Below are 24025 nucleotides of genomic sequence, written 5' to 3' on the forward strand. Positions count from 1 at the left end.
TGCATGTGCCAGTTCCTTTAATATTCTTGGAGGGAGATTATCCAGGACCCCTGTTTTGGTTCCATTAAACTGTTTGAATTTGACTTCCATCTTGGTTTAGGTGTTGAGCCAGGCCTAGATTATCTTTAATCTGCACCCCATCCTCAGTGTTTAGCCGTCCCACGTCTTTCTTTGTTTTCTTCTTATTTATATGACTAAAAAACCTTTTACTGTTGGTTTTAATTTCTTTTGCAAGGTCCAACTCTGCTTGGCTTTTGGCAGTTCTTACTTTTTCCCTACGCAGGATGACCTCCCAGAGGTAGCTTCCCTTGCTGATCCCTCCCACCTTGCATTTCTTATAGGCTTTCTGCTTTCTCCTAATCACCTGTTGGAGATGCTTGCTCATCCCCTTTGCTCAACCCTTCCCTCTGAATTTCTTTCCCTTATTTGGGAGGCAGACTTCAGAGAGCTTCTGGAATAGAACACAGCTCTCCTGAAGCCTAGTCATCTTTCCACTAGGCCACACTGCACCTGGTCTTGGCTAAGGCCTTTACGTGCTTCTGGGATACCCAGGAATAACAGCTGGCTCCTCTAGGAGGCCTGTAAAGCTGCTGGATGTGCTTCACCGCTCCAGAAGCATAGTGCTCCTGATAGGCAAATACAGCTGGACAGTCCACATGCTTCCAGCCTGAATGTCCTTTCTCCTCCAGAGGGATCGTTTCAGTGAGGGGTAGCCATCACGGGACCGACGGTGGATTATTTTATGCTTGTAACCTGGCCCAAGGCTGGGAGGGGTAAACAAACATCTCCATCAAGTGAGGGGAAGCGGCAGCTCTCACCTGCTCTAATACGAAGGCCTTTACACACGTAGGACCCAGATCCTCAAGGCCATTTAGGCACCTAACTGGCACTGAAAGCAGTTTCAATGGGACTTGGGCACCTACCTACATCTGGGCCTAGATTCTTCCTAAGAGCGTGGTGGGGCGTAATGGCCTCCCACTAGCTTGGTTTCACTTGGAATAGGAACATGGGTCGGATGCAGGGGTAGGAGGATGCTTTTCGGGGGTGACACTGTGTAGCACCAGCCCCGGGAGGTGCTGAGTGCTCCACAGCACACACGGGCTGGTGCCCCTTGGGAGGGTGCAGTGTATTCCCATCGGTGATGATCCCATGCAGGGAGGAGGGGATTCCTTGCAGCTCCTCCCCCTTAGCGAGCTGACCAGGCCCCAGCGAGTTTGCCAAAGAACCAAACAGCCTGCTAAGGGGCATATGGGGCTGTGTGACCCCGCATGACCCTCCTCAGACGCAGAGGGAGAAGGGAGGCTCAGTGAGCCTAAGGCTACTTAGGGGAGGGCGGCTGCAGCCTCTGGCCTCGGCCCTCTGCTTCCTGCTCTCCCGCTCCACACAAGACCCCTGCACCGCTGGTACTGCCCCAACCCAGGGCCCCTCTGCTTGGGTCCCATCATCCCCATAGCTCTTGTGAAAGGTAGGGAGGTCTCGGCAGGTCCTGCTGTAAGCCAGACACCATGCAGGGAGGCTGCAGCAAAGCCAAGGTTCCTAGATGCCCAGGCAGTGCCCTGGACAGTCAACCATCCCCCTCTTTACCGAACCCTACTGAATTCACTGCCCAGGCCTTCCTTTGTGTCTGCCTCACAGCACAGCCAGGCACACAGATCTGGCCTCACCTTTCGGAGAGGCAGCGTGGCCAAGAGTTGGCTCGGCAGTAAGAGGGGGCTAAGTTCTATTCCTGGCCCTGGCAGAAATGACCTTGGGGGACTTCCCCCATGTACCCTACCCTGAGGGTAAAGGGAACCCAGTGCAAGCTGTGTGCCCTCCCCTGCTGTCTGGTCCACAAAGGAGGACAAGAGCCTACTACTGCTGCCAAGGAAAGGAGTGAGGCTTGTTCTACACACGGTTTGGGTGCTCGGGTAGGACGTGTGTGTGTGTGGGGGGGGGGGGTGATGATTCCTTTTACTGTTATAGTTATACTGACACAAAGCCAAGGGTGGAGGCTGTGATGCCATGCGGGAATAGACTGTACAGACATCAGCTCCTTTACACTGGCATAACAGCATCCATGCGGTGTGTTGTGTGAAGTGGTTCTTCCTTTTGTTTGTTTTAAAGCTGCTGCCTATTCATTTCACCGGGTGACCCTTGTGCAGGGGTGGATACCACTTCCTCATTCATGCCACCCCGATCGTGATTTTACAGAGCTCTGTGGTAGACCCTAGGGAGCAGCTAGCTTTAAACAGAGGCTTGGCTGCAGCCTTTGCTGAGGAGAAGCCAGCACCTCCCCAGAGTCCTCCCCTTTCCTTCCTCTGAACACACACGCTGCTTTATTCCCCCCACCCCCAGCCCCGCAGTGTCTGCCCTGCAGTAGCTGCAACAAACGAAACACTGAATTCTCTCTTCCCCCCTGCCCACTCCTGGGACATCTGCCCCCAATACTAGCCAAGACTCTGAGCCTCCCACCCAGCCCTGCATGCTCAGGCTGAGCTAAAGCCCTTTAGTTATTCACACACTGTAGGCTTCCTCCTGCTGCTTCACCAATGCATATCAACTGTGACCTTGAGACACCATCCCCTCCTGGGATGAGCATGTTTTCCAGTCCCAGACATCTCTGGAGTGAAGCCTGACAGCTCTTTAAAAGAAGAAAAAATAGCAGGTGGGAGGGATGACATACTGACGTGCACTTTGGTTTAATAGGATAAAATTGAGATGAGTCAAACTTACTCAGGTCTGCAGTTCCCTTGGCCTAGCTGAGGATCTTACAGAGACACTGTCCTTTAATTAGGACATCGGCTGAGGCTCCCTTTGCTAGTGGACAAGTCACTAAGTATTACTGCCGGCACTGTTTGCTCTTGTCTAGGATTTCCCTGTTCCCTTCCTACCCTGTCTTTTGTCCTGTGTAAAAATGTTTTCAACTCTATTATTGTGATTCCTTCGAAAACTCTTTAGTGTTTGACCCCACTCCCCGGGCACTGATTGAAAAGGTGAGCCTTACGGTTAAATGCTCCTGATTTGATTTTGTGGAATGTAAGAGGATGATCTTATGCTTAGGGGCCAGGAATGGGGCAGGGAAGGGCTTGGTCCAATCTCCAGCTCTGCCAGACTCTTCGTGCCCCAGTGCCCAGCTGTTGATGGAGAAATAATCCTTCGTCTTGTCTATTTCGACTGTAAATTCACTGGGACGAGGACTGCCTCTCACTATGGCCTGGTCTACACTACAGCCCTGTGTCAGTAGAACTACGTCGTTCAGGGGTGTGAAAAATCCACACAATTAGATCTACCTAACCCCGTAGGCAGCGCTGGCAGTAGGAGAGTCTCTCCTGTTGGTGTAGGCGTGTCTTCACTTAAGTCGTGCAGCAGCACCAATGCAATGTTTTAAGTGTAGATCTGCCCTGAATGTATATACAGGACCTAGCACATTGGAACTCTGATCTCAATTGGGGGTTTCCAGGGCCCAGATTCTCAAACGTGCGTAGCTGCCAGCTCCCACTGAGATCAATGGTGTTAGGTGCCTAAACATCTTTGGGGATCCAGGCCCAAGTGCTCCAGTAACACAGTGGATCCTACTAGATGGAGCACTGGACAGAGACTCAGGAGACCGGGTCCCATTCCTAGGCCTGCTGGGCAAACTTAGGCAAGTCACCTCCCCACTCTATGACTCAGTTACCCCATCTGTGAAATGGGGCTAATGATGCTGACCTCCTATATTAAGCTTGGAGCAGATGGTGGAAAGGCAGGATATAACAGCTGTGATTGTTAATATTAACCTTTGCTACCTTTAATTACCCCAAAATAATACCACCCAGAGGAGTTAAAACAGAACAAAAATGCTCATTACCCTGCAAGGCAAAAATTACAGCAGGGAAAAAGCCAGCAGCATTTGGCCACCAGGTCTGAGACAAAGGGATTGAAAAAACTTAAGTGAAGTTCATGTTTTAGACGTACAGACTTTAAGGTCAGAAGGGACCATCGTGATCATCTAGTCCAACCTCTTGCACAATGCAGGCTACAGAATCTCACCCATCCACTCCTGTAACAGACCCCTGAACTCTGGCTGGGTTACTGACATCCTCAAATCATCATTTAAAGATGTCAAGTTGCAGAGAATCTACCACTGACACTAGTTCAAACCAGCAAGTGACCCGTGACCCATGCTGCAGAGGAAGGTGAAAACCCCCCAGGGTCTCTGCCAATCTGACCTGGGGGAAAATTCCTTCCTGATCCCAAATATGGCGATCAATCAGACCCTGAGCAATACCCACCGGCTAGACACATGGGAAAGAATTCTCTGTTGTAACTCGCCCTCCCCATCTAGTGCTGCATCACTGGCCGTTGGAGATATTTGCTGCTAGCAAGTGGCAGTTCGGCTCCATGCCATTGTAGACCGTCCCATCACAAACTTATCAAGCTCAGTCTTGAAGCCAGTGAGGTTTTTTGCCCGCGTGGATTAGGCCCTCAGAAAGCAAAGAGTCGAACCGAGTCTCAGTGGCACTTCCTCCCCTCCCCCGGCCCATCAGCAAGTGCTCGGTTACATAGCCGGTAACACTGCTCTACTGGAGGTTACTGAGCCCCAGAGCCACAAAGGGACTTAGGCGTTGCAAACTTTTAGGCACTTGGAAAATCACTGCAAGACTGGGATTGACCACGCCTGAGTGAGGTGCCCAGGCTCCCTGTACAATGCATAGGGGGAGAGAGGTGCCTATGAATGGGAGCCGCCAAAGCCAGCATGCTAGGGCCAAGGGGAAAAGTGGACGAGAGGGGTGTGTGCTGAGCCCCGCCCCTTGTGCGGACTGAGGCGCCTCTCTCTGGTGGAGATCCGCGGCCAGGACTCCCTCTCCTGGATGCGGGGGCTAGGCGACCAAGCTGCTTCTTGTAAAAATGAGTGAGATGTCTGCCTCACTCCACACAAAAAGAACTCCCCTCTGGTAACCACTGGCCCTGTGATTACAGCACTTATCAGGGCTGTGGGAGACCCTGGCTCAATTCCCCCCTCGGCCTGAGGGGGAAAAGGGATTTGAACAGGGGCTCCCCCGTGGGCATGCCAGAGGATGGGTATGCTGCAGCTCTTCTCAGAATGGTTCACCAAACTAGGAACTCAGCTGTGCCAGACTCAGTTTCCCCCACCGCCAGTGGACCCCCGTCTGCAAACCAAGTGAACAATGCAGGGTCAAGGCTTGGAGCAGGTCACAATGGGCAAGTCTAGTGGCTAGAACACGCCAAGCACCACTGAGTGTTCAGCTGACTGCAGGGTGGCCCAGGAGAGCATCCAAACCCACGTTCACCTTGCAGGAGGAGGAGGGATGCAATGAAGATCAGGAGGAGGACGGGAGGTCAGATGGCCTAGCACCAGTGACAAGAACTGGAAGTTCAGTGCGGGCATGTACCGGGACTGGGAACTATTGTTGAAGACACTTAAAACTAGACAAGACAGGGTCCAGTAGAGTGTGAGGGATGATCCTGCACTGGCAGAGAGATGGACTCTTAGAGCCTTCGAGGCCTTTTCAATCTCTCCATTCCATGGCTCTGCTCCAGCCCTGCACGGTACGCTACCTCCCCCACATGCTGGGGAGTTCCACTGACAGTCGGTAGGAGCACTGTTCATTTGAATGGAGACTGCAAGGCTAGCATGCTCTACACAGCAACGACGGGCCGGGGAGACACTGTGTCCAGCACCCATCCGTTCCTTCCCATTCCTGCTCTCTCTTTTCCTTCCCCTTACCCCCAATGTTCTGCTTCCTCTCGGTGCGTGTGGGTGCAAAGGGAGCTGTTTATTTGCCATCTGCACTGCCAGGTCTATTCCACACGCAGAGGGAACTGAGCATCAGTCGGAGTCTACCGGCTGGGTAGAAGCAGCACTCTGATGTTCCTCAATTTAGTGGCAAAGGAAACTGCCTTAGTCCTTGGGTTGCACGTTCAGCACAGCGAGGGGATGGCTCTCTCTTACCACCATTCACTTCCTTCCCAGCTGCGTGAGCCAGGGCTTGAGAGCATCACCACCACTGAGAGATAACGGACACATTTTTTACATTCTGCGCCTGATGTTGGGCCCCGATCAGTATATTTAGACACCTAAATAAGTGGCCTGATTTTGACATCCACAGCTCCCATTAACTTCCAAGACAAATCATGCCACTTTGCAGTAAGGCACCAGAGACCCAAAACTGAAAACATGGCAGTAGAATCTAGATTACCACAGAGTTGGCGGATGTCACTGAGGGTACGTCTACACTTACCTGCCGGTTCGACGCGGAGAGTTCGACTTTTTGGAGTTCGAACTATCGCGTCTGATCTAGACGCGATAGTTCGAACTCTGGAAGCGCCGCGGTCGACTCCGGTACTCCACCTCGGCAGAAGGAGTCGGCGGAGTCGACGGGGGAGCCGCGGAGTTCGACCCCGCCGTGTCTGGAAGGGTGAGTTGTTCGAATTAGGGTACTTCGAATTCAGCTACGCTATTCACGTAGCTGAATTTGCGTACCCTAATTAGAACCCCCTTCTTAGTGTAGACCAGGCCTAAGTCTCTGAGAAATCACCCAAATAGGCTTCTTCTACTGCTTTCAGGCCTCATCCAGCTCTCATTAAAGTCAATGGAAAGCACCCCTTGATATCACTGGGCATTTCATCAGGCCCTTCCTCACTCCATAGCTAATACCCTTCCAGCCCGGTTTATAAAGCCCAGACTAATGATATATACACTTCGTGCTTTAATAGGGCCAGTTCACAAAGCTGAAAACAATCATGAGCCACATTACCCGGAGGAAGGATTTAATCAGAAAAACGTGAATGATCATAGACTCATACAAATGTTGGGCGGGAAGGGACCTCAAGTCCAAGCCCCCTGTGCTGAGGCACGCCCAAGTAAACCCAGACCGCCCCTGACAGGGGTTCGTTCAACCTGTTATTAAAAGCCTCCAGTGACGGGGATTCCACAACCTCCCTTGGAAGCCTGTTCCAGAGCTTACCTGCCTTTAGATTTAGAAAAAGCTTTTCCTGACATCTAACCTAAATCTCCTGTGCTGTAGATTAAGTCCAATTCTTCTTTTCCTACCTTTGGTGGATATGAAGAACAATTGATCCCAATCCTCTTTGTAACAGCCCTCGCCATATACGAAGACTTATCGGGTTCCCCTTGGTCTTCTTTTCTCAAGACTAAACATGCTCAGGTTTTTGTTACCCTTTCCTCGGAGATCAGGTCCTCTAAACCTTTAATCATCTTTGTTGCTGTCCTCTGGACTCTCTCCAATTTGTCCACACCTTTCCTGAACTGTGGCGCCCAGAATGAACACACTATTCCAGCTGAGGCCTCGCCAGGGCCCAGTAGGACAGAACAATTACCTCCTGTTTCTTATACATGACACTCCTGTTAGGGTGTCCCCCTGCCCCCTGCTCCTGCACCCCACTTACCCCATCTTCCATAGAGCAGGGGGGACACACCAGGGCTCAGGATGCAGGGAGCTTGCAGCAGCTGTGGTCTCAGCAAGCTGATCTAATTAACAAGGCAGTGTACTTAAAGGGGAAATTTGCATATCTCCCTTCATTCCTGCTGCCTTGTAGAGTGAGAGCATTAACCTTTGAGGGCTCAGCCAATAGCTAGTTCATCATTTAGCAGTAAGGGAAATATCCCACCCTCTGACTCCTCCATCTCAACCAGTCTTCACAATCATCATCACTGTGTACCAGTATTAAATTGTTTGTTTAACACACACACAGTCTTTTGTCTGGTGAAAAAAATTTCCCTGGAACCTAACCCCCTCATTTACATTAATTCTTATGGGGAAATTGGATTCACTTAACATCGTTTTGCTTAAAGTTGCATTTTTCAGGAACACAACTACAACGTTAAGTGAGGAGTTACTGCATTACTTTTCCAACAGATGTCTGGGAAGTTAAAGTCCCCCATTACTACCAGGTCTTGTGTTCTGGGTATTTCTGTTACTTGTTCTAGAAATGCTTCATCTGTCTTCTCATCCTGATCTGGTGGTCTACAGTAGAGCTCAACCTTGACATCACCCCTATTTTTTACACCTTTTATCTTACCCAGAGACTCTCAGCTGGTCTGCCTCCCACATCCTTCAGCACCTCAGAACAAGTGTTTTTAATAATAATTGGGAATCACTGAAGAACACCTTATTAGACGCCCAAAAAGGAAATCTATGGCCAGCAGAGTTGAGGACAATAAAAAGGAATTTTTAGAATATACTAGGAGCAAAAAGTATCCCGACAATAGTATTGGTCCATTACTAGATAGAAATGGTAGAATTATCAACAACAATACAGAAAAGGCAGAAGTGTTCAATAAATATGTCTGTTCTGTATCTGGAGAAAAACAGATGATATAGTCTTATCATATGGTGATAATACTCATTCCATTCTATTAATATCTCCAGAGTATGTTAAAGGGAACATACTAAAGTTAGACATTTTAAAATCAGCAGGTCTTGATAACTTGCAACCAAGAGTTTTAAAAGAGGTGGCTGAAGAGCTTGCTGGACCATTAATGTTGATTTTCAATAAGTCTTCGAGAAAACTGGGAAAGTTCCAGAAGACAGGAAGAAAGCTAAAGTTCTGCTAAGTTTTAAAAAGGATATTCAGGATGACTTAGTTATTATAGGCCTCTCAATCTGAGATTGATCCTGGGCAAAACAACGGAGTAGCTGATATGGGACTCTATTAATAACGAATTAAAGAAGGGTAATGTAATTAATGCAAATCAACATGGATTGATAGGTTTTGTCAAACTAACTTTATACCTTTTTTGATCAGATTACACATTAGGCTAATAAAGGTCATTGTGCTGATGTAATATACTTAGACTTGTGTAAGGCCTTTGACTTGGTACTGCACGACATTTTGATTTAAAATCCAGAACGATATAGAATTAAGATGGCACAGATTAAATGGATTAAAAACTGGCTAACTGATAGGTCTCAAAATGTAACTGTAAATGGTGAATTGTCATTGAAAAGGTGTGTTTCCAGGGGGTCCTGCAGGGATCGTGCTTGGCCCTCCGCTAATTAACATTTTATCAATGACCTGGAAGAAAACATAAAATCATCACTAATAAAGTTTGCAGATGACACAAAAATTGAGAAAGTAGTAAATAATGAAGAGGACGGGTCACTGATTCAGCGTGATCTGGATCTCTTGGTAAGCTGGGTGCAAGCAAACAATATGCATTTTAGTACTGCTCAATATAGGATAAAAAACCACAGGCCATGCTTACAGAATGGGTGACTCATTCCTGGGAAGCAGTGACTCTGAAAAAAGATTTGGGGGCCATGGCGGATAATCAGCTGAACATGAGCTCCCAATGTGATGCAGTGGCCAAAAGGGTTAATGCAATGCTGGGATCCGTAAATAGGGGAATCACAAATAGGAGCAGAGAGGTTATTTTACCTCTGTATTTGGCACTGGTGCGTCCAGTTCTGGTGCTCAAAAATCAAGAAGGATGTTCATAAATTGGAGAGAGTTCAGAGAAGAGCCACAATAAGGATAAAAAGATTAGAAAACCTGCCTTATAGTGACAGACTCAGGGAACTCCATCTATTTAGCTTAACAAAGAGAAGGTGAAGGGGTGACTTGATCACAGTTTGTAAGTACCTATGTGGGGAACAAATATTTAACTAACGGGCTCCTTGATCTAGCAGAGAAAGGTAAATATAATATAATAAATAAAATTTACAGGGATGTACCTATCCCATAGAACTGGAAGGGACGCTGAAATGTCATCAAGTCCAGCCCCCTGCTTTCACTAGCAGGACCAAGTACTGATTTTGCTGCAGATCCCTAAGTGGTCCCCTCAAGGATTGAACTCGCAGCCCTGGGTTTAGCAGGTCAGTGCTCAAACCACTGAGCTATCCCCTCTGCAGCCCCCCAAATCCCGTGGCCATAAGTTGAAACCAGACAAATTCAAATGGGAAATAAGGCCTACATTTTGACTGGTAGGGGTAATTAGACAGTGGAACAATGTACCATCGGTCATGGTGGATCCTTCATCAATGACAATTTTCAAATCAAGATTGGATGTTTTTCTAAATGATCTGCTCTAGAAATAATTTGGGGAAGTCCTATGTTATACAGGAGCTCAGACTAGAGGTCACAAGTGGTCCCGTCTGATCTTGGATTTTATGAATCCATATGGTTATTTAAAGGACACTTGTAGTTACTAAGCACGATAATTGCTAGATTTTCTATAGTGTTGCCTCATTACTATGGTAATGATAGTGATGCTATAATTTGCTTTTTTGAGTATTTTTATTGCACTGTATTTGTGGAATCCCTGTGTTTCATGTCACTGGGCTATGCCGTTACATAAAGTTTACACATCTCCACATTGTGGACACTGAAGGATGGATGGGTGAGGAATGCACTGTGCCCTTTATTTCCTTGTGGGTGTCTTGAAAATGAGATACAAGGCTGGATTCACGCTAACCGGAAGTGATGGGCCTGAGGCAGGAATCACTGAGATTCCGTGGCCTGTGTTGGGCAGGTCAGGTTTGTTGATCGTAATGGTCACTCCTGCCATAAAATCTATGAATTATCGCAGAGGTGGGCAAACTATGGCCCGCGGGACCCTCCTGCCCATCCCCTGAGCTCCTGGCCCAGGAGGCTCGCCCCCAGCCCCTCCCCTGCCGTTTCCTCTCCCCCGCAGCCTGAGCTCGCTCGGCCACTGGTGCAATGCTCTGTGAGCTCCTGGGGCAGCGCAGCTGCAGGGTCCGGCCTGACTCGGTGCTCTGTGTGAGGCGGTGGCGTGGCTGGGTCCAGCCGGGCGGTGCGGCTGCCTGTCCTGGTGCTCTGGGCGGCATGGCTGTAGTGCTGCCAGCCACCAGTGCTCCAGGCAGTGCGGTAAGGGGGCAGGGGGATAGAGGGCAGGGGAGTTCGGGGTGGTGGTCAGGGGGCAGGGGTGTGGATGGGGTGGGGGCGGTCAGAGGGCAGGGAACATGGGGGCAGGAGTTCCAGGGGGGCAGTCAGGAAGGTGATGGTGAGTTGGATGGGGCGAAAGGGGGCAGTCAGGGGCAGAGGTTCTGGGGGGCAGACAGGGCACAGGGAGGAAGGGGTGGTTGGATGGGGCAGGGGCCCCAGGGGGGGTAGTCAGGAATGAGAGGAGGGGTTGGATGGGGTGGCGGGGGGAGGTCAGGGGTGGGGGATGTGGGGGTGGTCAGGGGACAGGGAAGGGTGGATGGGGCAGAGGTCCCAGGGGCAGCCATCAGGGGACAGGGAACAGGGGCAGCTGAATGGTGCAGGAGTCCCAGGGGGGCTGTCAAGGGGCAAGAAGCAGGGGGGGGGGTCGGCTAGGGGGTGGGGGCTGGGCCACGCCTGACTGTTTGGGGAGGCACAGCCTCCCCTAACCAGCCCTCCATAGAATTTCGGAAACCCATTGTGGCCCTCAGGCCAAAAAGTTTGCCTGCCCTTGAATTATCGCATTCTAGCCTCTCTCGTTTATGACAGGCCACGTCACACCGGGGCCTTTTACTCATTGCTGACTGCTGAGGTAATTCTGGATTCTCCCATTGCAGGGAGGATCCCTGAGCCTGAACATCTGCACTGCAATAAAACAGCCTTGTAGGCTGAGCCCCTTGAGCCCAAATCAGCTGATACAGGCCAGAAGCAGGTGTTTACTTGCAGTGTAGACATACCCATGGAGTCCCCCTGCCAGGATGAATTCCATTCATGCAGGACTGCGTGTGTGCTTTGAATATGTTTGTTTTCCCAGAAGATGGGAACAGCATCTCCAGTGCCTGGACTGCCCATTACTTGTGGAGAGGGAAGCCAGCATTGGAACGTACCCATTGTATATGGGTGCAAGCCTGAGGAACGGGGCCATGCTGTTCCTTTGGGTGCTCACTTACACCTCATTATGCTGGGTGCTGTTTCCTGGGCTTTGGGAGCTGACTGCATGAGAGTGACGAGCAGACCACTTCATACTGTGCAGAAAACTCTCCTCTTCTGAAGGAGCCCAGCTGCTTTGCCGTGGGCTACCTGGCCATACCCCCACACCACGGAGACAGAACAGAGGCTAGGGGGTTGGCTGATGGATTCAATCCAAAGCAAGAAAAGCTCCGCAATTTGCTGTCCCACAAGGGCCTTTGTTCCAGACTGGATGGTCTGCTGAGAAGTGAAAAGGAACGTGAAATGCACCAGATAGGGAAGGAGGCTCAGAATGGATATTAAGGAAAAGTCTTTTCAAGAATGAACTAAAGAAATTACATGTGATTATTTTTTTCCAAGTGCCCCTAGAGAATTGTCATTTAAATACAGCATTGAGTTAAACAAAAATCAGTTTGAAACCACCTCTGAGGACACATCTTATGTGAAGTGGAATTGGGGCCTGAGATACATGAATTCATATTTGTCTATTTTTGCTCCAAATAATCTCTGATATGTAAGAATATGGCTACTGAAATCCTTACGTTCACCCAGGTGATCCCTTCAACCCAGAAGCCGATGAAAATTACCAGCATAATTATCCTGGGATAACAGTGTCCACATGGGGAATTGTACGGGCATAATTATATTGGTATAGCTATAAAGGCAATCTTCCCCATGTAACTAAGGGCTTGCCTACACAGGGTAACACACATCCTGTTCCGTTTCAAAATCCAACAGGTTTCAAAGCCAGCAGAACTCTCTCAAGGAGTACATACCAACTCCATGAAGCCATTATTGTTAGCTACTGTTTTGCTCAGGCTAGAAAAGGTGCTTAGAAGAGGGTATCTATATTATTCCATAGCAGAGAGCCTTTTGGTCGGAACTGACATAATTTAATCTTGTTAACAAAAACCAGGTATTGTTTTCTACCTGAAAAGAAAATGTATAACCAATGTATCTTTTCATGTATCCCCATGTACAACTTTATTTGGTTGGTTCCTTTGATAAAGTATTTATCCTTACAAAGTTTTTAATTCTTTGAGTACAAAAAATACTTCATCTCTTAAAAAACAAAACAAAACAAAACAAAACAAAAAGACCCATTAAGCCATTAAACTTAGGCATTCTATTTCTGGAAGCAGGTAAATTGCTTGCAATTCTATAGCTTGGCTACATAATTTTATCTTTTAAGAAGCAGGACTTCCACACTGTGGAAAACTATGGCATTTTTAATTCCAGATATCAACCCAACTGCTTGTAATATTTTTTAATTGAACTTCTCTTGCTTACCAGTTAGCAAAGAGATTTGTTATTCAATCAAGGATTTGCTTCCTCGTAGTTCCTCTGCTCCTGATACTTAAACTTGCAATGCTGTGATTATGATGAATTTGTGACATCCCATGAGTTTCCACAGCAGACGACTGTCATGCTGTAAGTACAATACAACAATGTCACTGCAGACTCCAGCTGGGTGAGAAGCAAGAAAATGCTTCACCAAAAGGATTGTTTTTTGTATTGCTATTTACTTTCCCCTTCCCTGCCCCTTCTCCAAGTCTCCCCAGTGTGAAAGCCTCTCTTTAAAGTCAGGCTGCAAGGGAATCACATTTGCTCAACTACAGAACTTTGACAGGTGTAGCATTCTTAAAAGGAATCGCTCAAAGGAGAGAAGGCCAAACCTCCCCACTATGGACCTTTTCCCTCATTCATCCAAACAAAAAAACCCCAAACAAAAATAAAAAGGTTCCCAACCTTTCATCGACCTACAGAAAAAGAGGGACTGTCAAAAAATACAGTATGATTTTACTCGTGTACATGAACCACTTCTACCCGTTGGCAAATACTCTCTTTCAGAAGCTGAGAGTCACAAGGTCAGTATTCTTTCTCGTGTTGGTTTTACACGTCCAAGCCTCTATGCAAAGGTGGATTCAAATTCTACATCTTAGCACGGGGTCAGAAAAATACCATGGCAAAACCGTAGTGAGTTACGCCCCCCTCCCACCGTAGCTTTCTGTTGACAGATTAGCAGCTGGATTCCTGTTTTGATTTCTTTTTCCTCTGTTTTATAAGGAATAAGCTCTCATCAATGGTGGAACTACTGTCCTTTTTGTTTCTCTGCCTTCTCTTTTTCTTCTTCTTTTTAGCTGCATCCAGCAGCTCCTGGCCAGTTTTTGTTTTCCTGCCATGAGGAGAGAAGGCAGAGCTGTGATGCTTTGTGCTGCCCTTAGGGGAATGTGTTCTACCCCCCCTAGGAAAGTCCTCCTCCTGGTCGTTATTCCTTTGGGCGTCTTTCTTGTGTTTCTTCTCTTTGTGTTCCTTTGCCCAGGACTTCTTATTGGCCTTTTTGTGGCGCTTTTCTTCTTTAGGACTCTTGACATGCTCTTTCCAAAGGTTTTTCTTTTTCTTAAGACACTGTCCCCTACGCTCTTCCTCCTTGCGCAGCCTCTTGAACTGCACTGGCAAAAGGCCGGCTTCTTGAAGTTCTGTAAAATAGAATAGTTTCTTTTAATGGTCACTAAGAGGCCAGAACCACAACCCTGGAAAACCACAGCTCTGTTTGCAGTTTGGGGGTCAGCAATTGACCTGGTATGTAAAAATCTGAGGACCTAGATAAAACTCAGACATTTTGGTAAACACTGGGTAAGCCAGAAGTTTATCGTCATGTCATTTTAAAGTGCAGTTACAGCCAAAAAAGTGATACTGTGGGTTTTCATAATCATTTTCTCTCAGTGACTTCATATGAAATTTGCTCAGTTTAAAAAACGATGATCTTTGGAAGACCCATATATTCAATCTGGGATTGGAAAGTCAAACGGTGCCATTTTACCTCGGACATTTCTATAGTCAAAATTCTGCAGTCCAAAAATTGCTGATCTGGCTGTGAAGTAGATACGCCTGTTCTACAGATGCGTTTTCAGAGATTTGGACAGAGTAATGACCAGACCCTGCCAGTTTTACTCATGTTGAGTAGTACCTTCCTCCACAAGTGGTCTCATTGTAGAAAGTGGCCATTCATATATCTATCTATATATTTTTTTTCATTGTAATTGTTTTTGGTAACAGATTTTTAAAAAAACATAATTTACAATTCAGAGAACACTCCCCATCAGTTTATAACCATTTTAAGGCCAGTGAGATTTTTGGGGTTAAAGTACTTCCTTTTAGAGGCTTGGAACAATGAATTTCAGGAACAGATTGAGGTTACTAAACTCATCAACCTTGCCCTGCTTGTTGATTGAGATAATCTCCATCATCATCTTCCACAACATGGAGAAAGCCAAGATTACAAAATGCCTAACAAAAAGCAGTAAGTATACCAATGTACCCTGATTAGAGACCACTTAAAAACGTGATGGTCAGTAAGAAGTATTTCACAAAATATACCATACCTTCAACCTTTCTCTTTGCCCTCTGAGCTCTCCTCTTGATGTCATACTCATCATCATAGTAGTAGATGAATGGGGAAGAAGGGAATGCCCCATTGTACATCCGCTTCTCTGAGCACTCCTGCAAATCACATTTTAGGTTACTACATGCTGTGACAACTTGTTAAGCTTTGGATTATTGATTTCAGAGTTAAGGAAATAAACCAGATTCTCCAGGCCAGAATCTCAAAGGGTATAAATCAGGTTTATTCCACTGAAGTCTCAATGTTGATTTACACCAGCTGGGGATCTGGCCTTCAGTTCTTTAAATCCTGAAAATTGTATAAGTTTCCAATAGCCCTGCGTATATTTGTATCACAACTGTGCCTATGAAGCAACATTTATTTAAATATTTATTCAACTTCTTTGTTACTCTCCTCTGATAGCTAGGGGTGTGACAGATGGAATCCCATGTCTCCCATCGGTTATTACAAACCTGCTCTTATTTTGATTTATAAAGTTATGTAGCAAATGTAGTACACACAGAAGTGAAGGGCTAGAGTCGGGCACACCGTAGGCAGGTGCTGTACAAAAAAATGAATTGATTGATTGAGGGGATCTGGCGAAATTAACTTTCTGAAAGATACTGAATCAAAACACGTTCTGCAGGAGACTTCGCCTGCAAATACATCAGACGTGGTGTGAAGAAGAGATGAGATGGGAAAGTCTAGAATCTTGAGTCACAGAAACTGATTGGTTTAGTTGTACTCACAATCTCACTTATAGTGAGGCTCATCAATCTCACAGATTGGCAAATACGAATCGTGCAATCGTACAAATTCCGTGTTATTGCTGTCTTGATAGCCAATCTGGCTAAACTTGTATTGCTTCCTATAACCCTGACTGCACTTATTCAGGGTGCCATGTGATACTAATTGCTGCTTTGTTTTGCTTGTAAATTTCTTGGAGGTGTGATTCTTTTCCTCTCTGAACATTGCACAAATCTAATTAAGTCTGTCTTGTAGCTCTCATGAAATCACCAGTAGCTTTCACTTTTGTGAAGTCCCCAGCAGATGCTGAGCAGCTTTCTTTCAAGACTTTGGTACTGCCAACTCTACAATCTATTCTTCCTACGCGACCTCATTCTTCCTCCTATACACTTTAGATCTACAACACACTAGAAATGTCTTCAGCTAGGATTTCCTTGGTCTTTGGGCCAAGATTAAATGAGGCACTATATCCCGAACTGGCAGCAGTGTACTTGGCAGCTGAATGCATTTTTTAAAATTTCTAACTACTCTGGTTCCTATTCAGATAAAGAACTTGGCTGAAGTAAAGCTAAGGTTCAGAGAACACTTCAGTAACTTAAGAGTAAAAATCCTTATTAGCACACTGCAGTCAGGAAACCCCCCACACACAAACAAAAAAACACATTAAAAATCAGGAAAGTTAAAAGATCAAATGTCCAAGAACTCCAAACACTTGAAAATATCCAAATTCACAATTAAGGAACTCAAACCACCTTTATTCTGCCATCTAAGTGATTTCATCTTCCAACCCTCCTTTCTTTATTCCTTTTGATAGATACTTTGCAAGTTGTGTTGGTCTTGGATCAGAGTCTTTGTCTCAGGTTTTCAAGAAGTCTACAGTCTATAGCGTAAGCTTGCAATGTTATTAATGATCTGTTAAGGTGAAATTTGCCCCCATACCCAACTTAAATCCCACTCAAGACTTGTGCTGGCCCTCTGCACAGCTAGCTGACAAAATATGCCAAAATATTTCATCTTTGACTTTTTCTCTTTTTCCACTGAACAAATCAGTACACTAATACTGTCAAATATGCAGCAAAAGTCTAGAAAGCACAGTGTGTAGATATGACGTATCAACACTGACATCTCTGATATCCTCCCCCTCACCCCCATGACATTATCTTTGTGATATGTTCCCTGAAAGTTTGCAAACCTTGACACTATGTACAAGCATGAAAACTGACTAACAGGCAGGAGCTGGTGAACAGAGTGACCAACACAAAAAGCTCTCAGACTTTAGGGTTATGTGATCTCAGTTATGTGGGCTCTATCTCGACGGACATTTAAAACGGTAGCTGGGGAAGCTTAGCCATACTGCATTCAGTGCTCATGCAAATGGAAGGCAGTTTTGAAAGAAAAGCGTGTGTCAGTGAGAATGAAGATTAGACTAGTGTAAAAGTTTACTGACGCCTGGTCTATACTAAGAAGTTAGGTCAATCCAGCTATGTCGCGCAGGGATGTGAAAAATCCACACCCCTGAGCAGTTAAGTTGACTTATCCCCGGGTGTAGCCAGTGCTAGGCTGATGGAAGAGTTCTTCCGTCGACCCAGCCACCCCGCCTCTCAGGGAGTTAGATTACCTACATTGACAGGAGAATCATTCCCATCAGGGTAGGTAGTGTCTACACTGAAGCACCACGGCACTGTTGTAGCATTTCAAGTGTAGACAAGCCCTAAGACATATTGCCGTGTAACAGTCTCAAAGCAAGAGGTAAAGCAGGGAGTTATTTTAAGTGTAGTGCTATTATTGCATAGATTTACCAAGAAGAAATCCTGCCAAACCAGCTGGATTTCCTTCTTTGACAGGGTAACTGGTTTGATGGATGGGGGAATGCACTGGACATAGTATACCTGGATTTCAGTAAGGCTTCTGACACAGTCCCACAAGATATTCTGATAAATAAGCTGGAGAAATACGGTCTCAGCAGAACTGCCATTAAGCGGATACATAATTGGTTAAACAACCGCAAACAACAAGTAACTATTAATGAAATGAAGTCAGACTGGAAGGAGGTCTCGAGTGTGGTTCCACAGAGCTCTGTTTTTGGTCCAGTATTATTTAACATCTTTATTATAGGGCTGTCAATTAATCGCAGTTAACTCATGCAATTAACTCAAAAAAATTAATCGCGATTAATCGCACTATTAAACAATAGAATAACAATTGAAATTTATTAAATATTTTTGGATGTTTTTCTACATTTTCAAATATATCGATTTCAATTATAACACAGAATACAAAGTGTACAGTGCTCACCTTATTTTTTATTACAAATATTTGCACTGTAAAAAACAAAAGAAATAGTATTTTTCAATTCACCTCATACAAGTACTGTAGTGCCATCTCTTTATCATGAAAGTGCAACTTACAAATGTAGATTTTTTTTGTTACCTAATTGCTCTCAAAATCAAAACAATGTAAAACTTTAGAGCCTACAAGTGCACTCAGTCCTCCTTCTTGTTCAGCCAATCGCTAAGACAAACAAGTTTGTTTACATTTACAGGAGATGCTGCTGTCTGTTTCTTATTTACAATGTCACGTGAAAGTGAGAACAGGCTTTTGCATGGCACTTTTGTAGCTGGCGTTCCAAAGTATTTACATGCCAGATATGCTAAACATTCATATGCCCCTTCATGCTTCAGCCACCATTCCAGAGGACACGCTTCCATGCTGATGATGCTTATTAAAAAAAATAATGTGTTAATTAAATTTGTGACTGAACTCCTTGGGGGAGAACTGTATGTCTTTGGCTCTGTTTTACCCACATTCTGCCATATATTTCATGTTATAGCAGTCTTGGATGATGACCCAGCACATTGACATTTTAAGAACACTTTCACAGCAGATTTGACAAAACGCAAAGAAGGTACCAATGTGAGATTTCTAAAAATAGCTACAGCACTCAACCTAAGGTTTAAGAATCTGAAGTGCCTTCCAAAATCTGAGAGGGACGAGGTGTGGAGCATGCTTTCAGAAGTCGTAAAAGAGCAACACTCAGATGCGGAAACTACAGAACCCGAACCACCAAAAAAGAAAATCAACCTTCTGCTGGTGGCATCTGACTCAGATGATGAAAATGAACGTATCAATCCACACTACTTTGGATCGTTATCAAGCAGAACCCATCATCAGCATGGAAGCATGGATGCACCAGTCCTCTGGAATGGTGGTTGAAGCATGAAGGGACATGTGAATCTTTAGAGCATCTGGCATGTAAATATCTTGCGATGCCAGCTACAACAGTGCCATGCATGTGCCTGTTCTCACTTTCAGTTAACATTGTAAACAAGAAGCAGGCAGCATTATCCCCTGCAAATTGTAACCAAGTTTGTTTGAATGATTGGCTGAAGTAGGACTGAGTGGACTTGTAGGTTTGTTTTATTTTTCAATGCAGTTATTTTTTTGTACATAATTCTACATTTATAAGTTCAACTTTCATGATAAAGAGATTGCACTACAGTACTTGTATGAGGTGAATTGAAAAATACTATTTCTTTTGTTTTTTACAGTGCAAATATTTGTAATAAAAAATAAATATAAAGTGAGCACTGTACACTTTGTATTCTGTGCTATAATTGAAATCGATATATTTGAAAATGCAGAAAATATCAGAAAATATTTAAATAGATGGTATTCCATTATTGTTTAATAACGTGATTAATCACGATTAATTTTTTGTGTGCGATTAATCGCAATTAATTTTTTTAATCGCGTGACAGCCCTACTTTATTAATGACAGAGATGTAGGAATACAGAGCATACTGATCGAATGTGCAGATGACACAAAGCTGAGGGAGGGGGCTGCCAACACTTTGGAGGCTAGAGCTAAAATTCAAAAGGGTCTTGATAAATTGGAGAATTGGCCTATAGATAACAAAATGAAATTCAGTAAAGACAAATGTAAGGTGCTACATTTAGGGAAGAAAAATCAAATGCACAAATACAGACGGGGGAAAACTGGCTTGGCAGCAGCGCTGCTGAGAAGGATCTGGGAGTTGTGGTGGACCAGAATCTCAACATGAGCCAGCAATGAGATGCTGTTGCAAACAAAGCAAATGCAACGTTAGGTTGCATTAACAGAGGCATAGCATGCAAGTCATAGGAGGCGATAGTACCGCTCTACTAGTGCTGGTTAGGCCTCACCTGGAGTAGTGCCCCAGTTTTGGTCACCAACATATAGAAAAGTTGCAGAGAAACTGGAAAGGATCCAGGGGCAAGTGTCAAAGATGATCAAAGGGATGGAATGCAGCCAGATGAGCAAAGGCTGAAGGAACTGGGTATGTTTAGTTGGAAAAGAGAAGATTAAGGGGGTGGGACATGATAACGGTTTTCATATACTTGAAAGGCTGCCATAAAAAAAGAAAAGTTCCCTCTTGCCACAGAGGGCAGGACAAGAGACAATGGGTTCAAACTACAGCATAGAAGGTTTAGATTAAATCTCAGGAAAAACTTTCGAACTGTAAGAACAGTAGGACCATGGAAGAGATTGCGGCTGCTCCTTCATGGAAGGTTTTCCAAAGGAGGCTGGGTAGGATGGTCTGTCTTGGATGGTTTAGACACAACAAATCCTGCATCTTGGCAGGGGGTTGGACTACATGTCCACTGTGGTCCCTTCTAACTCTGTGGTTCTAGGATTCTATTACACAATAGGAATATCCAAGAAGGAGATACATATTGGACCACAAGATTTCCATTCCAGGTCAAGCACTGATTATTTGGCACAATACATTTAGCAAGCTGTTTCCAGCAGTAATCAGTACCTGACATGTCAAGATCGTAGCCCTCCTGCCAAACTCCTCAAAACACATATTAGCAGAATAAATGTGGAGCAGGGGGGCTGTAGAATGGCTAATGAACTGGTTACTGCTGGGAAAGATCAAGAGGAGGACACTGAAGTATTTTTTCAGCTATCTTTAAATAGGCCACTTTAAGGGAGTGTGATGGGACAGACAGCAAAGACAGGTGAAATGCCTACAAACAAATCAGAACTACTTCTGAATTTTTCTACAGAATTCTAAAACAGTTTTCTTTTTTGAGACTGGGGGAGGCATGTCCCCCAACCACAGAGCCGCTGGATAAGGACTCCAATATGGCTGTTCTCCAATAGAAATTTGTAGGTCTCAGAATCAATCTACTCCCTTTTCTGGCATGCAATATATATTGTTGCAATTTGTAATCTGTGTCTAACTACTGATAATTACAAATCCCAAACTTTTTCCTATTCTTGCCTCCAACATGGTGCTTTCACCACTTATTAGATTCTTCTGAATATTGAAAAGTGCAAGGCAGCCCCTGAGAAAAGGGGATAAAGGATTCCCTCCCATGTTAAGCAACTAACGCTCCTCCTCTTCCTATGAGGTCTGTTTGAAACAATGCCTGTATGATGAAATGTTAAGACATAGGTAGGAAAAAAGCATCTTTTAAATTTGAGTGGCATGAGCCAGTCCTCCTAATGCAATAATTCAATGTAAAACTAAGTGGTGGAGAGAGACAGTTTGAGTCTCTATAAAGCACAGGATTCTGCTCTTTGCATAATCCCAGCTCTCACATGCCCCAATTCCAGTTGCACCACTCAGGTATAAAGAGACAGAGAAGCATAACTGCATCTTTAGTACATAAAAACGCTTCAGAGATGCATATTATACACTTGGCCAAGGTTTAAGATGAGAGAAGCCTAGGAAGAGAGCAAGTGAAAGGAAACATTAAGCCAAAAAATTGCCAAATATTTACTCAAAAGCAGCGGTGATACTGTTTTAGACAAGTAATGCAAAGACACAGTTATCTTCTTTGATGGCTGTGAAACACACTCCCTCAGGTCTGTTCTGAGATGCTGCACCAAGTCTAGGGCTTGTGCGGCAGACAGATGGCCCTTTCGTTAGTTTTCATGTTGTTACTATGTTGACAGTAAAGCCCTAGTGGATGAAATGCACATGGCTCCAAAACCAGCACTTCTGCTTCCTCTTTTAACTTCACCGCATTGAATAATCATCTCAATAGTTTACAGCATGCACTTTCCCACACCCTTCTCTTTCAAATACACTGCCACACACTTTGTACCATTAAATACTCTTGGGGCATTTTTCAGCACTACAGGTAACCCACATAGGACTGAAAGCACAGCCTGCTACTAACCCAACGGAGGTATTTTCTATCTGATTGACACATTTGAATGTGAATGCAAGGCACATCTGCAGACACTACCCAGTTCCTTAGTTTTGTTACATGCAAAACCTGCCGCAAAATCTGAATAATGCAATGGGTTGTCACTGATTAATGTGGGAAGTTATTACACTTAATGGTGAGACCCTTAAAAATTAGTCCTCGTTATGCCTGTTCCAATAGATGGCTTGGATGTATAGATTGTAATGAAATGGAGCATTCTTGGAAGCGACAGTTTAAAAAAAAATGTAAACAGATAATATGGTAACTTAAGTCTATGGCAATTGTAAGCTCAAGGCATCCATGCTGTATTAAGCATATGTCCAAGTATTTCCACATCTAAAAACAATGGGGGAAGTGTGTTGGCCTACGATGATCTTATCGATGGAAATGGTCCTGTTAACTCTAGCAATTAACTACCTTTTGCTGTTGCTTCAGTTTTTGGGAATGGTGAAAGTCTAGTGAATCCCTAAATTTCTAGCAAGTACTGAGTATTTCAGATTTCATCAACTGGAGTAAGAGGTAGCTTAAAATATGATGGGTGATTGTGAAAAACGTTGGCTGAGATAGTTCTTTACAAAACCATAATCTGAGCCTTCTCTCTCCTTAGTCACCTTGGTACACTTCAGCTTTAAAGGAAAGGAGCACTCTGCTGTGTGTCATTTACTTCTTGGGGTTTGGAAACAGCAAATTGAGGAAAACTATGCAGATTTAGTTATTTTGGCATTCCTGCAGCCTTTTTCTGTTCTAAAGACAGATTTTTTAAACCCAGGCAGAGATGTCCATTGCTTAGAACCCTGAGTTGAGAGGGGCAATGGTTTTTGTACTTACTTTATGAACCAGCTCTCTTTGTTTGTGGGATTTGTAGATTTGAACTCTATCTACTGACTACATGTGTCTAGGTGCAACACTACCAAGATGTCTGCAAGGGCCACTGTCCGTACTTTCAGCCACTTCCGAGCTGGAATTTTTACAATAGAGCAACTTAAGCCAAAGTGTGAATGACACATTCTTTAATTACAAAGGACTGAATTCTTAACTGCTCTGACGATGCACAAGGCTGCAAACACAATACCCTTCTGCTGAGTTGGGGGCAAAATGTGTGGAAAACTATGCACGGGGACTCCACACCCTTACAATTGCCACAGAATTCACTTTTGCAGCAATCTTTCACAGGGAAATATGATTGCGAGTAGATGTGTCACCCACAATGGGGTCAAGTCGAGTGGGTAAAAAAACACAGATTTCATCCTCATGGCTCAGACCCTGCTAAATGGCTGCTAGTCTCCCATACACCTTGTTGCAGTTGGCTGTGGGTTGTCTACACGTATTCAGGTCCTATAACAAGTCACGACTGAAGATTCCTTCTCAGAGTCCCACCTTGTTTCAACTCTATTTTGAGTGAACTAAGTCCTTTTCTTTGGGTTTTGCTAGCTTGCAGGACTGTGTCCCATGGGAGTTTACTCCTGCCAGGTGTGGTTAGCTCCGTTTGTGGGATGGTAAAACTATCCTGGTTTTGGGGTGGTTCTATCAGGCTTTAAACAAAGGTAATAGATTCACAGATTATAAAGTCTGCGAGGACCACTGAGATATTCTCATCTCTGTTCCTGCCTAACAAAGGCCATAGGTCTTCCCTGAATTAATTTCTGTTTGAACTAGAGCATCTTATTTACAAAAAACATCCAATCCCGATTTAAAAGTTTCCAGTGATGGAAAATCCAGCACAGACCTTGGTAAATTGTTCCAATGGATAATTACTCACACTGTTGAAAATTTGTGCCTTAATTCTAATCTGAATTTGTCCAGCTTCAACTTCCAGCCATTGGATCTTGTTATATCTTT

At 44.9% G+C, this 24025-nt stretch overlaps 1 protein-coding gene across 3 annotated transcripts in view; it reads right to left on the reverse strand.

Moving 5' to 3' along the window:
* Positions 1–12808: 12808 nt before the first annotated feature.
* Positions 12809–24025, reverse strand: part of ZCCHC7 (zinc finger CCHC-type containing 7) — a 161145-nt gene continuing 149928 nt past the window's right edge. For all 3 annotated transcript variants that reach the window (XM_045021798.1, XM_045021799.1, XM_045021800.1), the window contains 2 exons: positions 15240–15357; positions 12809–14333 (listed from right to left, as the gene is read on the reverse strand). In XM_045021798.1, coding sequence (XP_044877733.1) covers positions 13873–14333; positions 15240–15357 — 579 coding nt within the window. In that variant the 3' untranslated portion in view covers positions 12809–13872. The remainder of the gene's footprint in view (positions 14334–15239; positions 15358–24025) is intronic.

This window comes from Mauremys mutica, chromosome 6 (assembly GCF_020497125.1).
Source record: "Mauremys mutica isolate MM-2020 ecotype Southern chromosome 6, ASM2049712v1, whole genome shotgun sequence".
NCBI lineage: Eukaryota > Metazoa > Chordata > Testudines > Geoemydidae > Mauremys > Mauremys mutica.